Source organism: Hypomesus nipponensis, chromosome 4 (assembly GCF_054491055.1).
Source record: "Hypomesus nipponensis isolate SF chromosome 4, ASM5449105v1, whole genome shotgun sequence".
NCBI classification, from domain to species: Eukaryota; Metazoa; Chordata; class Actinopteri; order Osmeriformes; family Osmeridae; genus Hypomesus; species Hypomesus nipponensis.
The window spans coordinates 7,004,557-7,022,617 of NC_140364.1; the positions used below are offsets into that span (position 1 = coordinate 7,004,557).

Sequence of the window (18,061 nt, forward strand, 5' to 3'; positions counted from 1 at the left end):
ATTGTCATTTAGATGAATGGCCGGATTATGGGACTACCCGATACAAATGTAATCACACTATTTTTACTCTTATATAAAACGACTTTCCCCAACTGATGGTCTCTTCTGTCTATTGTGCAGACGAATATTATTGTATAGATCAAATAATACTACCAGCGTTTTCAGAACGGCTCAGCTTTCATCGAGTTTTCCAGACAACCCCCCCCTACCCCCCTACCCCCCTACCTCCCTACCCCCCTACCCCCCTCCCCCCCTTCGACATGACAGCTGCTGAGCACTCGTTCAATACTCTCAGCCACGCGGTGTCCACGCGTCGCTTCCAGGCGCTGATTGGTTAAAGTTAACACAAACAACGTTTTTCGGCCAATGAGAGTGATGTGCACGCGCTGAGCCATGCTGTGCATTCTACTTCCACATGCTCAGCTGAAACGATCAACAACCCTGGTGAATCACTAGCTGGGCCTCCTCATATAAAAGCTGCGCCTTCCCTTTATGTCAATAGGTCGTACAGTTAACATGAGAGTAGGATTACAATTACAGTAGGACACTCTGACTAAAGCAAGCTCTTGCTTTGCTTCCTACTTCAGTGAACATCCCTTCCTTTGTCAGTCAATACACTAAAGGAATTCGAGTCGGGATAGTTAGCTTGATCGACTTATTTGCATTTTTACTTGGATATCTACGGAAAGGTAATCATGGTTGCGATGACAAAGCGAGTGAAGACCTTTGAGGTAGTCTTCAACGATCCTAGCAAGGCATTTTATTGCAGTGGAGATAAAGTAGCCGGGAAGATTGTTGTGGAAGTATCCGAGGTGACCAGGGTTTTAGCTATGAAAGTGCTAGGTATTGGATGCGCAAAAGTGGAATATGCCAAAGGAAAACAACGCTGCCGCGAGGAGAACGAGTATCTGAGATACGAGGAAGTTGTTCATCTGGATGATCAGCCAGCTGGTAAGAGTGATGTTTCACTCGTATTAATTTCACAATTAATACGATTGATTGTACATAAACATGTGCATATTTGTTGAGTTAAGACCAATATTACAGCAAGCTAAAGCCAGCTCATATGCAATGGAAGTATAAGATTTATACTAGTTTCTTAACCATATGTTTTGCATCCTGTAATTCTGCAAACGCCTTCAGCTAACTGTCTCTTGACAGTGTTAAATTGAAGTTGGATTTACTTGGGCTTGAGCAAGCAGGTTGCCTGCTAATTTGTCAGCCTTCTTTGGTTTCCAATCAGACGTGTCAAGCATTAACTGGAAAATTACTTAGTTCAGCTATCAACAGTTTATGGTTGGCTGTGGATAACATGAGCAAGCAAGAGAGATGTGCTTAGCATCCCTCACTTGAACTGACGGTATGGTAGTCTGGCAAAGTTGAGAGAATAACATAAATCTCCCCCCTGTCTACAGATACTGATGGATCGGTCATTCTGAGACCTGGCAACAAGTACGAATACATGTTTGGATTTGAGCTTCCCCAGCAAGGGTGAGTTTCCCTAGCAATAAAGCCCCTGCTGTGTGGTGTCACTTAACTGAAAGTCATCTGATTAGCTCCTGTGACCCAATTTCTAACTTCTTTACCTCCATGGCTGTCCACAGGCAGATTGTGTCTTCTTACAAGGGCAAGTTTGGCTATGTCCAGTACTATGTCAAGGCCCTCATGGAGAGACCTGCTCAGCAGCCCATGGAGTGCAAGAAACACTTTGAGGTGGAGGAGCCCCTGGATGTGAACACCCCAGATCTGCTGGTGAGCACCACACTCCCGCCTCCATCATCCCAAACCCATCTCTTCCATCAGCACGAAATCGACCACAACACCAAATAGATCGGCAATGGTTTTTAGTCGAGCACATTTGAGCTCCCATCTGTACAGCCTTTGGAATGGAAACACATGGCCGTTATGAGATTATGCTCCTGTAACATGCGTGGGCACAGACTCAGGTCTGGCACCTGAGTCACATCCTGCTCAGCTGCCGTCCTAGTAAAGCCTCTCAAGGCCAAAGCAGATTTAATGGATAGAAATGGATAGAAATTCAGGTCAGAGGCCTGCTATGGTAGTACAGAATAATTGGATGCCAAACGTTAATAGAATTCCAGTGAAGGTAACCCTGGGTGTCACCCTTTCTCTCGTCTTCAGTCTCCCACAGGTGGGATGAAGGAGAAGAAAGTCACCTGCATGTTCATCCCAGACGGCCAGGTGTCCCTCAACGCCAAGATCGACAGACGAGGCTTCTGCGAGGGCGAGGACATCTGCATCAATGCTAAGTTTGAGAACACCTGCTCCAGAATAGTGGTGCCCAAGGCGGCCATCATCTCCAAGCACACCTACCAGGCTGGGGGCCGCACCAAGGTCTTCCGCCAGAAGCTGTCTTCGGTGCGCGGGAACCACATCATCTCAGGGATGTGTGACGCCTGGCAGGGGAAGAGCATCAGAGTGCCCAAGATCAAACCCTCCATGCTGGGCTGCAATATCATCCGTGTGGAGTACGCCCTCATGGTGAGTTTCTTGGTACTGTAACTTGATGCTACAGCACAGGCTGCCAGGATGCCTAAAGGCTTTTATTTATATGAGGGAAAAAATGGGAGATGGATTTATTTATATGAGGGAAAAAAAAGGAGATAGATGGAATATATTAGAAGAATAGCCTTGTGGCGTGCTCCCTCCAAATCTTCCTGGAAGTATATTGCGTAAGAGGCTTAGCCAAAATGGGCATAGCTCAGGAAGTGACCACTCGACATGTTCCAATGGGAGAGCACCAAGACCTGGAAGTGACCTCATAGCATTCTAAATGTTGTCTTTGCTTGTCTCCCTCTCTCCAGATCTACATTCACATCCCGGGCAGCGAGAAGCTGATCCTAGAGCTGCCCCTGGTCATCGGCACCGCAGGCCTGGGCAGCCGCACCAGCAGTGTGAGCAGCCAGGACGGCTCCGTCAGCAACGCCTCCCAGAGCTGGGTGTCCCTGCGGATGCCCTCGGCCCCGCCCAGCTACTGTGACATCACCCGCGACTGCCGCCTGGACCAGCCCCTCACGCCCCTGCTGGATGACTTTGACGGGGACGACAGCCCCATCTTCATGCACTCGCCCACCTTCCAGTTCCCACCGCCCCCAGCCTACACTGAGGTGAGACTCCCTTTCCGCTCTTGTCAATCAGTGCCTTGAGCGTCGCTTATTGAACTGCGTCCCCCCTCCCCCCAAAAATGTGTTATCTAACTTAGTCCTTTTTTTCTTCTTCCTGTTGCTGTCGCAGGTCGATGAAGAGTACAATGGCAACGCACGCATGCTGCAAGTCTGCTGAGCTCTCAGCACGTCTGGTCCACTATATCGAGACATTGAAGGCACTTGGCTTGCTTGAAAAGGAGCGGACGGTCCACAGGAGCGGAAGGTCCACAGTACTGTCTGGGAGAGGTTTCGGATGGACTTTTGAAAGTGTCGGTGCCATGGGTCACAGAGCCCTGGTATGCAGAGAGTGGAGGAAGTGACAGTTGAGTGGCAATGGGGCTTTTGGTGCCGTCCCACACCGTCGGCCATCTTTGTTTTATCACGCTATACCACCCACATTGATCTTTTTTCGTTTCCTTCCTTGAATTGGTGCTTTTCCCACCTCCGAGGGAAAGCCGCAAACCTTGCGGTGTGCTTCATTATGAATAAGCTGCTCCTTCCAGTATCATCCAGAGTTTGTGGGGTGAGAGATCTTTGTCGAGAAATGAAGATGGTCTGATTGTTATTTTTTAAATCATGTTATCACTCCATGAGTTTTCCAGAGGGGCCAGTCCTCAAGAGATTGTGAATGATCTCACTACATTTTGGGGTGGTCCATCATGGTGTAATCATTCCATATGAATCCTATATTTCAAAAGATAGGATTGATTTCAGGAACAATGGCTTTTGCTGGGAATAGTTAATGTCCAAAATGATACCCTGCATCTTGCTAGGGGCAACATTTTTGTGAGAGAAATGTCAAGCTAATATTTGTTGTGCTAGAGAACTACTGCATGTTGAATATGTTCCATAAGTATCAAGGTTATGCAGAGTCTGTATATGCTTATGTACCAGTGTTTTTGAAACTGTGTTTATTCCTGTATGGTATTGCACTTACTTATGGATGCATATTGCTCTATAACTGCCTCCAGGAAAGTTCCTGGATTTAATTTTGTTTCTCTTTGTTGCTTTGAATGTGGTTCCTGGTAAGGGGTGTGTTTTTCTGTACAATCCTTGTACAACCACCCAATATTGTGTACAACCACCCAATATTGTGTTGAAAGTTAAACAAGGGCTTAAATTGTTTCTAATTGGGCTAGGTCACTTGGCCAAAATATATGGACACTTCAAAGTGCTAAACAGGAGTGTTTTTGGGCTTGGAACTCCTTGCTTGCCTGAAGACATTGAGAAATGCACCTTTTTGTGATAGCAATTTTTGTTTCCCTACACAGCATTTCATTGGGGGACGTCTGTACAGTCGTGAAATTTCTAGTTCTTCCTCACTTTTGTTTAAGACTGATCTGTAAGACTGCAAATATGCAATGTATTCTTTATTATTTTGTACATATCTGAGATGGAAAGTATTTTTTGTATAAGACCCAATGGGTTTGTTTTCTATAAGGCAAAATAAAACGTTAAAATAAACCTATAGTTTCCTTCTCCTCACTTTCTGCAAGTTTCACAACCTCTCCATTGAAAATGGGGTCTTCTCCAAAGTACGTGTTTCTGCCCTTATCTGGCCAGCGTGGACGTCAGACTGAGGGCATTCAAATGTTATCCCATGGGGGGCTTCTGCTCTGACATCCTTTGCTGCTGCTCTTCAGTGTGTCTGTGAGGAAAGATATGCTCTCTCTGCCCTGTACACAGCATGTTTAAACCCTCAGATCAGAGCAGAATGTATTTGCCCACTTTGGCTTCCATCTACTTTGATCCTTTAAGATGTACTAAACGGATTTCACTTTTTTCAAGTTGCAACTTATCAAATGTGTCCATGTTCTGGCGCACCATTTCTGTCTGACACGGTCCACCTCATGTACTTCCTTATCCCATGTATGTGATTACAGCCCCATGGAGCATAGCCTAGTTTACATACTGTTCCAGACTGGAGCAGTCATGGCTCAGTGTGCCGTGGCAGCGACCCGTTCCTGACTCACAGTCCTGCCTGTCTGTCATGTCACCTCTACGGTCTCTCTCAGGGCACTGGTGAACAGAGACATGTGAATTCAAGAAATCTCATTTTCATTTCTAACAAACAAAACTAGGCTTTTGATATAATGTACATACCTATTGTCAATATTGTCTAAAGATTTTAGATGTGTGCAAGGTTAAAGCTGTTGGCCTGTTTAGAGGTAATGGTTAACTAGAGGAGCTACTCTGAGCTTGATGGCTTACAAGTCAGTCATGCGTTACTGTTCATGATCATTTCCATTCCCCTCATTTAACCCCATTAAATGGTGATCGCTTGTCCATCCTGGCCTCGGTAAAGGCAAACTGGCCCTCAAGCTTGTTTGGTCGAAACGTCCACTGCAGATAACAGATAACAGAGCTACTATGACCTACAGCATCTTCTAGGTAGGAAAATGAGCAGTGTTGAAAGGCTGTTAGGTGAATGGCCGACAGACCCTGTTGGACCATGAAAACAGATGTTACTGTGTTACCAGTAAAGCTGATTCCTATGTACTATAGCAATTTCTCAACTCCAATTTACCCAATAGTTACAATTTTCCAAGTGACAGTGTGCACTTTCACAAACTAGATTCAAGACTAGACAGTCACAGTCAAATACATCTTCTGGCTGGGCATTGCAAACAGATACACTCACTTTACATTTTGAAGATTGTTCTTCATTAAATATTGATCGCATATATATTATATATCATAATGATTTGGCTGTGTCCTCCGTGGTTGCAAATGACTCCTTGTAGGCTGAACACTATTTGGAAGCCAAATTGAGACCAGGGGTACACACACAGCTGCTATACTTGGAGATGGGTATAGTTGACATGCCCGTATGGCACACACTTGGAACACTGCACTCTACATTGTTAGGAGTTTCACAGAATGACTAGCCCCTTTTATCCAACCTCTGACCTTTTTCAGATTAAAACTGCACACCAATGAAAAGACTACCCACGTACATTGTCTGATATGGGAGAAATGGTCTTATGAATTAACTGTTTTTCTTAGCCTTGAAGTGTATGATAGTTTAATCTTTCTGTGGTTTTTGCATTAAGTTTCAGAAGAATGTTATTTCTGTATAGATGCTGAATGAAGCACTGATACTGAAGAATACCAGTATAACTATCTTTTATGATAAGCACAGCATCTTGGAACACGGTTGTAACAGAAAAGGGTGTGTGCATGTGTGTTCATATGCCATGCCTGTGCCTTCCTGCCATGGGAGTGTCTTTGACAGAGTTTACCATTAAACTGCACCCGTGCAAATGGAAGGGAGGTTACCACAAACTATGATGCAAGGCAAGTTCTAATGACCGTTGGGATATACTTTTTATCAGAAAGAATCACCATTATAGGCCATATTGCGTAACTCTAGTTTGAAATACTGATGTAATTATTTTAGGAAGTCAGCCTGAACTATGTTCCAACGGTGGTTGCGATGTAATTATTAACATAACAAAAAGGGAATTGATGTGGAAGACATGTTGAGAAATACATTACTATAAAAAGAGGATGAAAAAACCTGACTGGAAAAGTTGGAGAAGCATGGCCGACATGCTATCTATATATCTATTTATGTCTCATGAACGTACTGACGAGGAACACCACACCAGCAACTAGAAATGATCCCTGTTGACAGAACCTTGATTGGTCAAACATCCACTATTATGTCATAGGTCACACGTGTGTGGTACATGCAGTGGTCACCTAAACCCACCTCAACCCCAGTGCCAGTTCTTAGAAGCAGAGCTGGAGGCCTTCTGTCCTGCTATGTTCACATGACATGGAACAAAACAGTTAGTGAGCCAAGTATGATATCAAACCTATTTGCTATATCACAATAGTAAACGTTGTGTGCATCCACGTGATTGCTACAAAAAAAAAATCATTTCAGTCTGACAGTCAACAGCACTGTCAACGTTTATGCGTGTTAATGCCTAAACATGACCTATGGTTACTGTACACATTGTCTGCTGCAAACAGCATTATGCAATGGATGCAGTATGGTGGTCAATGGCCATGCAGTATACCAAGTGCAGGGTCAAATGCAAACACTTTTTCCATGGAGGATGCCTGCTTATGTGGGGTAAACATGTTTGCATTCATAATCACGTTTGTTGAAATGTCCATAGTTCTCATCTCCTCAGCAGTCCTGTTAAGACATCTTGAAGTCTGAGTACAGTTATAACATTTACATTTATGCATTTTGCTTTTATCCAAAGCGACTTCCAAGAGAGAGCTTTACAAAAGAGCATAGGTCACTGATCATAACAACGAGGTAGTCCCAAACACTGCAAGCAGCCAAAACATGAAGCATACATTTTGAAAAACTAAACAAGTGCCAAAGGGAAGACCCATAAGGGCATGCAGTTATACAAGTTACAAATGAAAACAACATGAACCCCAAAAAGTGCAAGACTGTACCTGTAGAAGAACAATCAACAGTAAAATATTTCACAGTGAGTACAAGAGTTAACTTTGTTATAACTAACGTACAAGAGTAGCAAGTCTCTCAATAAGAGTAATTATGATCCTGGAGGAAACTAACATCAGGTCCAATCAAGCAAGCATTCCTAAGTGCCGTTGTACTCCCGGAACAACAACAGTAACAATAACAGATACAAAGCCCTAAAGGTGGTCCTGAGGATTTAGGAAAATGTGGAAAAAGTTACATCACTACAAGGGCATGTGACAATTGTGCACACCAATGGCCGTGCCAGGCTAAGAATAAAAAGTGTGAGGGCATCCTAAAGCCTTCTCTACCTTCCTTCCTTCATTTCTTTTGACTAACTTTAATGTTGGGCTCTTAGCCCAGTGCAGCTGAAGCAATGCAGACTGTCTGGTACCATCCACCAGTTGATATTAGTGTTCCATATCTGGACTCCTAGGCCATGCACATCACTGGGCCTGTTAAATAAATCCAGAATGTCCCTTATGTCTGACATTGAAAGTGCCTGGATCAAATATGTTTTGGGTATTTGTAACTGCAATTATACCACATCATCATGAAACTAAACTTGCATGCTAGTCCTATTTACAGCTTCTTCTATGGTTCTCCATTAGCTCCTTACATAAATAGTCCAACTATTTGCACTACAGTCCAATTGGACAGTCTCCATAGCGAGCCCCTATGGTGTCCCCTGCCCATGTAACTGAACACTGTTGTTTACTGCTACTGCAGCTGTTTCCAAAGAGTGGGGCTCCCTCCTTTACCATTCATCCTCTCTCCCCTCCCCTCTAGGGCCAGCCCCCATGGTTCTGTCCAGGTAACAGCCATGATGAGATCAAAACAAAACAGGAGAGTTGTCCAAGTAAGGCCGGGTCAACCTTGCCTCCTCTGCTCCCCTGCATGTAGTATTTATGACCTCCTCTCAGCACCCAAAAGAATGTTTCCTCTAACCAGGCCACCATTTTAGAACATGCTACCATGGACTTCCGTGTTGTTGTGTTTAAAATGATTCACCGCTGCCGGAAAATGGTTATGCATTTACGTTAGTTAATTTTAGACACGTTTTGTGTGAATATTTCTGCATTGCTTTGACATATTTTGGTGAGTTCAAATTCAATTGATACGACCCAGAGTGACACAATGACACAATAAACTATATTTTAGATAGAGAAAGTGACTTGGACGGGAATGTGTCATTATGGACTGGCTGCAGAGGTGCAGTACGAGGTGGCAGTGTGTGAGCTGATACAGAGGGTCACTTACTTTTTTATAGCCTTATGTAAGGTGCCCCTGCCATGTGGAACAAAGGTGGCTGACCGGTTTCCATCACCTGCTGCCACTCCAACAACATCCCAGCAGCGGTCACGTCCCTCTTAGATCATTATGATATTCCGCAGAATCAAGTAGTTATGACAACATGTTGCCTGGAAACATTTGTTTTGTAACTTGCTTTGCCCAGAAATTCCAGAGAGCTGAAGTAAATAAGGTCAATTGGACAAATACTTTTAATGTAACCAAAGCTGGTCTGGGATCTGCTTACTGAGCTTGATCAAGATCTCTGCCTCCATTTACCCTTTCCCCTAGTTAGACTGACAGACGAGTATAATGGAAAGACAAGGCCGTAACAGAAAAAATTCAGTATACATGTGAAAGCTTTTCACTGGTAATATAAACGGAACCTTGATTATGTAGATTTGGGAACTCAACTTTAATGGACTTAAGTCCATGTCAAAAAGTTGGTCAGCTAGAAAAGTTCATCAGTGCGAAGAGACAGCGACTCCAAAGGAAAAGACGTTCCTGGCTGGCTGCCAATGCTCTCTGTAATAGGTAATGAGTCATCCACAGTGTTTGATTCATAGTGATTAATTACAAACACTGTTTCTGAGGATCTGTTTGTGCATGCCTTGTGAGCTCAGTCAACTCAAACTGTTCTGTAATTATAAGGCATCCTGGTGCATCCTGCCAGTCGAAACTCTATCAATTAACCTGTTAAAGTCCCAGGATTAGTTGACCCGAATTTAATGTCTTACCTCCTCAGCCTCTGTGGCCTGGGCATATTTATACACCCACAATTCCACCATGGACCAGGACCCAAGTGTCCTTGCAAAGATGGAGAAAGGATTTGGGAGAAAGTATAACAAACAAGACTCAGCCAGAAGCTGTGAAGGGATTTTACATGTGCCATGTCACTGCATGTGGGCAGCACTATAACATTGCAACAATGCAATGTCTGTGTAGGAGTGAAAAAATTACTGTCTAACAGTGAGTGAACAAATCTGTTTGATTATTTTGCGCCCGATCTGCTGTCAAACACTGCTATCCCTCCTTAAAAATGGTTTTAATTTAGCTAATCTTAGCTCCAAATGCTAACACTCTTGAGTGTTTCAAGGTGAAGCATTATAGTGTTTATAGAAGATTGTTATCCCGGGATGCCAGAGTTGACGCAACCAGGTCCTCACACTGTGTGCGTGCTCCATATCAGAGCTTTGATTGGTGTAGAGCAGGTAATTTTACTTCCTATTGGTTGGCATGTTTCCAATGCTTGTTGAGATAATGACAGACTCTGGCATTTGCACAGTTTTAAAGGTGATGGCCCAGGGTAAAAAGAAGCAGGACCATTAAACACTAATTGTCACCAAAGCCTTGAAAACCTCATCACCTTAAGGCATCTTCTTGTCGAAAATGTGTTCAAACCACTTATGTTTGTAAACGCAAGCTTTCAATAAACTATAAATGACAAAAACACATGCTCTAATTTCTGCTCATATTTGTTGTTGGTTGCTTCGACCGATAAAACAGACTTCTCAACAAACCCCCCACACACTTTCAGTTTTAGTTTTGTTATGACTGATATAAACTTTTTTTAATCCCAGTGTCAAAGAATTCCCCTCACAGTCATGGAAAAATTCCCACTCCAAGCTTATTAGGGCTTTACTTTGCTTTTAGCAGCTGTTGCATTAATGACACATTTCACAATCTGATCAAGGCTTCTAATGGATGACTCTTTACTTTAGCATGATGGTGACATGTCTGGTCATGTTTTCTTTTTTTGTGTGGAATGAAACATAAAAGCCGTGCATGCAGGCAACTGCTGTGAAAACTGGTTTCAGCCAACTGCGTTGTGAGTAATGTGGCATCAACAGGTGAAAAAGGAAGTCCTCAGTAAGGATGCTGGTCATATTGTGAGTCACAGTTGTGCACCAGCATTTTATGTTACAAAGATGACTAACATAATATTTTATTACTCTGAACATATAGGACATAAAACATGTAAGTATTAATGTCATTTATGTATTTATTTCTATACAGTATTCATTAATAGATGGCCACTTGATCAGTCAAGTCAGAAATTAATTTAGTTAAGGCATCTCTCAGTGAAATGGCCGGGTCCATCTGGGGCTACCTGAGACTAGCTGGGTCTATCAGGATCTATCAGGGTCTATCAGGCTCTAGCTGGGTTTAGCTGAGTCTATCTGGGTCTATCTGGGTCTATCTGGGTCTATCAGGGTCTATCAGGGTCTATCTGGGTCTATCAGGGTCTATCAGGATCTATCAGGGTCTATCAGGCTCTAGCTGGGTTTAGCTGAGTCTATCTGGGTCTATCTGGGTCTATCTGGGTCTATCAGGGTCTATCTGGGTCTATCTGAGTCTATCTGGGTCTATCAGGGTCTATCTGGGTCTATCAGGGTCTATCTGGGTCTATCAGGGTCTATCTGGGTCTTTCAGGGTGTAGCTGAGTCTAGCTGGGTCTAGCTGGGTCTATTAGGGTCTATCAGGGTCTATCTGGGTCTATCAGGGTCTATCTGGGTCTATCAGGGTCTATCCGGGTCCATCTGGGTCTATCAGGGTGTAGCTGAGTCTCTCCTCCCTGACCAAACAAGGCCTTGTTGGCTGCGTCGCCTTCTCGCTTTGCTCCCCGGCATGAGCCTGGCTATACTGTAGTACAGCCTGTGCTTTCAAAGACTGCATGACAAATATGCACACACACACACACACTAACACGCACATCCTTGCCCTGGTCTATTGCCCAGATATGGGAAGCTTGTCTTCCAAGAAAATGGAATTACAATGATTCTTCAAGACAAAACTAAAATAATGTAACCTTTGTTCCTTGTTGGATGTGGGTAACATAGCCTATTTCTACCATGTCTCAATATAGCTATCTTATATTTCCTTTAATCCTTGTCCTCCTGGTGTTCACTGCTAGTGCTATTTCAGAGTCATCGATGATATCATATCATAAAAACAGCCTAAGCCATGTTCTCAGGTTTCTTATCGAGTTTCTGATAGGCTCAGGCCCTTGCTCACTCACAACATGATTGGCAGAATCTCTTGTTCACGAGGCCTGCCATTTGTCTCATGCGTGATCACCACACCCGGCCCTCAAACCCAACCTTCCGGTCTGGATTCCCTCTTCTGTTCTATGGATGCTCTGTGGTTGTGTCCTACCCTCTGTTTTTCCTCCCCCTCTCTTTTTTGAAAATCAGCAGGTCATCCTTGCTCTCCAAACATAGACAGTATACCTGAGATTGGTCTATCATGCTGTTATTGAAAAGTATTAACATTATTATTAACAAATGAAAGTACCAATGGGCATTCATGAGACAAGGCCAAATAAGTAGGCTAAACGCACTACATTAAGTTACATTTTAAGTAACAACTTGACCTCCAGGGTAACTTAAACTGCACTTAGCAGAACATTACCTTCTGTGAAACATTACTTCTTATGGTACCTGTGAAAACAGGCCTTTCCTGCATGTTGTATTTGAGATCCTGTTGTAGCACTGTCTGGTCTACAGACAAAACTGTTCACACTGTTGCACTTAAGATATGATCTTGTTTTATTGTTGCACTGTCCAATCATCAGAATGATGTTATGTTGTAGTTTGTGATGTTATTGTTGCACTGTGTCTGGTTGAGACTATTTCTTGGCTCAAACCAATAAATTGTGATCTTAACTTATGATGCATGCATCACTCATGCACAAATTATTTATGCTCGGCTTTATACTGTAGATAGGCATGAGGTAACCAAAGGTGTCACAGACAAACACCCCTTTAAAGGTTACCTTAACCAAAGAACATATGGCCTCTTATCTCCAGTCCAACGCAGGAAACTGAGTAGGGCACTGTAAGATCATTTTCATTGCTTCATAAAATAGCTTCTTAAGACAAAAAGAATGGAAATGGGTTTGTTGAATAAAACATCAGAAAACATTATGACTGTTACACGCATACTTATGTACTCAGTCTTCATTCATGGCCTATTTCACAACATAAAGGAAGAGATGGGAACTGTAAACCATGACGTTTCTCCTTTCCATCCTGCTTGTCCTCTCCTTCAGTTCTGCTTTTCCCGCTTCACTCGGATATGTAAGCGAAAACATTCCCCTCTCTTAACTGAACATCCCGTCTCAGACTGCAGTCAGGAATCATGAGAGTAGTTCCTATTGGCTGCACTGTGCGATCATGCGCTTTGCAATTGGCTGATGGACCTGTACATGCGCCTACCATGCAGAGAGGGGATGCAAGGATCCCCACAGGCAGCTCAGGCTTTGCGTTTGGTGTTGAGACAGAGCTTTTTTTGGAAAGGGTTTCTCAATGACCCCACCTTTTTAAAGAATTCCGATGACTAACCTTGTTATTCTGTCATTGAGCTCTGCATACACTCTGATGACATAGGGTCTCTTCTGAAAATGAAAGATTAAGAACAAACTGTCCTGGGTGGCCTGGTAGTGAATGCTACTATTATCTGTTGCCACTTCTATAATGCTTGTGAAGCACTGGTGTGTCTGGTTCCCAGTGAATAACATGTTACAGTATTACACTAATTCACGCCTCCTTGCCTGAGCCATTCTTGGACTCCCCTTTACTGAAAGTAGGTTAACAAAATGCTGTCTGCATAACTGGGATACTAACCTATAGTATGTAGTCCATTACTGAGAGGTCACACATGCATCCGTTACATCGGCCTATATCTGTATGTAGGCTTTTGCATAAGGCCTGAACATGTATGCTGACAGTCAGTGCTTTTCCTTACATATCCACCAGGGTGGACATTTACAAATAGAGTATCATTCAAAAGGTGATGGTAAGCACATTAATTAATACCTGTTTATAACACTGCATAATCTCAGTTACTGTGCAAAAACATTTCTGGTTTAGCACAGCCAATTAGAAGAAGGAGAACACAGTAGAGGGTTGACAACAGGATGTGGTCAGGTGATATTTCCCACCACAAAGTCACATGTCTCCAAGTGTACAAGACGTTACCCAACACATATCTGTCCACAAAAACACACACATGCCCACACAAATGCATAAATACAGACATGTCAACAAACCTGTCCTACATGTGAAAGGACTTCCACACTGTCTCCAATATATTGCATTCATCTACAGGTTTGTGTTAAGCTCTTAACATACAGATTCTAAAGATGTTATCCACAAAACTATGAGAGAATAATTAACAAACAAGCTGATTACACCTAATAGCATTACTTATTACCATGTGTACTATGAGGTATATTTTAAAGTGTACTATTCATGTTGCAGGAATGAAAAAAACTCTCTGCCCCTTTATTTCTTTTCAGAAAAACCAACATTGTTTTAAGATCGTAATGGCATGCACCCCACATCAATGTTTGTATTGTGACAATCATGCTGAGGCATCTCTCTGTGGCTCAGTACAGTATGTGCTTGTGGACGTGCTAGTGGAGAAGGAGGGGCATGACATGCCCGTGTAAACACCATCCTCCCACACTCTGCCAGAGAGATCGGAATGTGATGTTAACCTTCAACAAACCAGGCCCAGGGAGAGGAAAAACAACATCTCCACCAAGAACTTACCTGAAGTTACCCCATCTTGTGTAGGGCATAACCTCACATGGATTTTTCTCAGTCAGACTACAGGCTAAAACGTAACATTCCTCTTTCTGAGACACATGTACTGTATAAGCTGTCACATGTTCTCTCCCCTATGTCTTTATTTGAGCAAAGTGTTCAAAAGCATAATATCCCTTCTCTTATGTTATTACACAAGTCTGCACAGATATGAAAAAATCACCTTGAGTGAATGAAAGCCAAACAAGGTTGAATGTGCTATTTGACTCTAAGGTCTGTCTTATGCACATGCAACTTGGGTGTGCATTTCCAGGCCTGGGCTTATAGCTCTCGTCAGAGAGGTTCTTTTGAAAAGTGCATCGTAATGGTGCAGGTGCCCTCTCTGTGGACCCCTGACTTCACTCTCTCTGCCTTGCAGGAATATGCCCTTCTCAGAGTACAGCAGGACAGCTAACCTCCCTTTGGACTAATTTTAGCATTAGCATCAATCAAGGGAGGGTTGCTGAGCCCCCCTCCCTCCCTTTCAGCCTTGGCTGGTGTTGAGCTGTCCCACTGGTAACTTGTTGACACCGAACTGGCAAAAGGACAAAATGGAAAGGGTGATAATATGATACTGACTGGCTCTTACTGTTTAAGCCGGCCGCATAGGTGAGGACGGGGAGCCATTGAATCCATAATGGATTTGAATTATTAACGATAATAATCCTTTTATAATAACTTTGTGTTGTGGAATGCAATATAATATTCATGCAATTCTGTTTGATGCAGGAGGGTAAACATTGTTGGTGTTTTGTTCAGTGTTCCAACAACAACATGGTGGAGATCAGTGATAGGGTCAAACTCACCTATAAAAACAGATGTTTTCCAGACTATTGTGGAAATCCTCTCTTAGATACACACTGGCCTTGGTCTGTAACAACTACGGCACTGTTTTGACTGAAGATGAGATTGTATTGTTATGTTCCTTCCTCAGAATAATCTAAACTAGTTGGGTCTGTGTTGTCATGGGTGCTTTTACACGGACACAGACAGGCAGGATTGCTGAGTTGATGCAGTAAGGTGATTTGCTTCTAGTAACACACAAGGTAGAATATTTTCAGTTTGGCTTTGTAAATGGTCAGAGGTGTCAGTGTCGAACATGAAGTCAATAGCCAGAGCACAGATAATGTTCAAAATGCAAATGGTACTATTGTAGCGAGCGTAGCCGCAATGCACTGGACGGGACCAGCCACAGGGCAAACAGAAGTGATAAAGCACAAAATACAAAGCCTGTTATTCATATGATAATATCTCTGACACCTTTCTCTTCCAACAGGTTTGTGTGACGGTTCTTAGGACAATACCAACATCCTTTGTCATAGAGAGCAGGGGGAATCCCTTTACAACTATCTGTTTTGGACTTGGAGATCTTTTTCAGATGCTTGTAAGCACCCATATCAGTATACACAACATATGAGCTACAACAAAGTGGTCCTTGTGCTATCTCCCTCTGGCTATTCACATGACATAGTGGCTGAAAAGGAGACATAAAGCAGAGCAAACTGCAAATACATTATAGATGGTTTCAAACATAATAAGGTAAATGGACCAGTCCTTCGTTGGAGCACTGTTTGTGCGTCATGAGTGAAGTTCATCCAAACAATGAACTGAATTATCATCAAACAAGGTTCATTTTCATGCCTTCTTTGTTTTCTGAAATAATAAAGGAATACAGTCTCAGGGTGACAAACTAGACCAGGGGCAGGGGAAAGGGAAGTGAAAGCTGTAAAACGTACAAACAGAGGAAGCCTAAGTCCGACCCTGCTACATTAAGGGCGCAGAGGAAACGACACAGCACAGCATGTTCCTTGCTGAGGCTGAAACAGGAAGTGGCTTGTTAGCTCCTTGTCTCGTGGGAGTCAGAAGACATTACGCATGGCTCCAAATCTGTGGTAGAATAAATGTCCTGGTTCAGCAAAGGAGGGAAGGACACATCTCTCCCCTAACAACCTGAACAGACCTGTATATAAACCACACCACAATCTAACAATAAACGGCTTTAGGGCCTTCACTAAGGATTGATAAATGTTGTCAGGTTTGTTCATGTGTCTGAGTGTAAGAACAGTAGGCAGGGAACCTGGGGTAATTAGATTAGATTCAACTTTATTGTCATTACACAAGTACAGGTACAAGGCAACAAAATGTAATTTAGGTCTAACCAGAAGTGCAATAGCAGTAAGTGCAGGATATACAGTGTAGTGCAATAAAGTATGGACAGAAGCTATCCTCGAAAAGTATAAATCAGCAAAGGTGGAGTTAGTCAAAAGATTACAGCAAGGGGACGTCACGCTCTTCCTTCCTATTTTAGTCTCAGGGTGCAGTAGAAGTGAGCCGCCACTTTCAGCCTGAGCTGAATACACACGGGCACCCTGGGGAGGGGGTGGGGATTGGGGGGTGGGGGGAGAGACCTTGTCTCTCCCAAGAGACCACAGAACATTTGTTCAACATCAAACCAAACACTATGGTTTCCTCTTCCTTCTCATATTTTCTTTCTGTTCTGACTGACGTCATCCATTTTTTCGCTGGTGAACGGAACGACTGTGAGATAATGACGTTGTTAACGATGTTCGTCTAATCCCTGAGGCCACGTGCGCACCTTTCTTCACTTTCCAAGGTTAAATCCTCTTTTTGACTTACGGCCTAATCGTTCTGACCAAGGATTAAGTATCAGAGTGTCCTCAAGGTGTTCCTCAGCATGAGGTCTAGCTCAATCTCATTCTGGACGAGTGTCAGAAACAAGGACACCGTGTGGTGGTCACACCTGTGGAAGCGGGCAGGGGAGGGACCTGCATCCACCCTCCACCCAGCCTGCTGGTCACTAGGCCCGGATTAGTCTCTAATCACTGTGGCCTCCAAGTGGTCGACAGCCAGCGATTAGGGTAGTATTGAGCATAGCGGGTTGAACAGTTCAAATTTGCAATTGCACGTGCAAGTCTGTGCACTTGACTTGGGCCTAAAAAATGCAATGAAAAACACGCCGCTATTTAGTTATTCTGGGTTCAATACTATAGTTTTACTATAGTTACTGAAAAGCGTTGTTGCTACTGACACAGACAGGGCTATGGCAGGTATGGTGACAGTCTCATTGATTAGTGATGAGCTCTGGGCTACACTTGATAGGTGGGAATCAAACCTGCTCGTGTTGCTCTGTGTAACGTCGGTAGGATAACCTTTAGCTTGGCAACCAAACCTGTGACATCTTGCATTTCCTTAGGACACTGGCTAACACTGAATTCTCATGGTTCTTTGCAGTAAAATGGACAACATCATCATCTCTATTTACTTAACCAATGAAAGTTATTGATTTGTTCATATATATAACCCTATCTCGTTATAACTCAAATTGTATATCAATGTTGAATTGGGTTGGGGTTAGGTCTGAACAGAGAACCTCACCATTCTAGAGAACTGCCTTTGTATGCAGTTCTGATCTATCCCAAAGAAAGAGGATACATTGAATGCTGTTTATGACAAGCAGCAATGTGCATAACCTCACATTGTTTAAGTTATGTCATCGTGTTGTCCCCTCTCTGTCCATGGCACGAAGAGACTGTCACCAAGAGGAC

General features: G+C 43.2%; 1 protein-coding gene and 1 long non-coding RNA gene across 2 annotated transcripts; both read left to right on the forward strand.

The window, feature by feature from the left end:
- The first annotated feature begins 498 nt into the window (after window positions 1-498).
- On the forward strand, window positions 499-4,631 carry LOC146295253 (thioredoxin-interacting protein-like). Its single transcript, XM_084696062.1, has 6 exons — window positions 499-951; window positions 1,416-1,491; window positions 1,605-1,752; window positions 2,143-2,502; window positions 2,826-3,128; window positions 3,256-4,631. Exons 1-6 carry the CDS (start codon window positions 696-698, stop codon window positions 3,301-3,303), a joined length of 1,191 nt encoding a protein of 396 aa, XP_084552188.1. The 5' UTR covers window positions 499-695; the 3' UTR covers window positions 3,304-4,631.
- A 9,341-nt stretch (window positions 4,632-13,972) lies between these two features.
- Window positions 13,973-15,324, forward strand: LOC146295254 (uncharacterized). Its single transcript, XR_014753286.1, has 2 exons — window positions 13,973-14,015; window positions 14,207-15,324. It is a non-coding gene; the product is annotated as an uncharacterized LOC146295254 (long non-coding RNA).
- Window positions 15,325-18,061: the final 2,737 nt, after the last annotated feature.

Excerpts from the sequence above, each read along its gene's own strand:
- LOC146295253 (XM_084696062.1), top strand. The coding sequence starts at position 696 with ATGGTTGCGATGACAAAGCGAGTGAAGACCTTTGAGGTAGTCTTCAAC. Across the intron at positions 1,492-1,604 it reads TTTGAGCTTCCCCAGCAAGG|GCAGATTGTGTCTTCTTACA; the intron begins GTGAGTTTCCCT and ends GGCTGTCCACAG. Across the intron at positions 1,753-2,142 it reads TGAACACCCCAGATCTGCTG|TCTCCCACAGGTGGGATGAA; the intron begins GTGAGCACCACA and ends TCTCGTCTTCAG.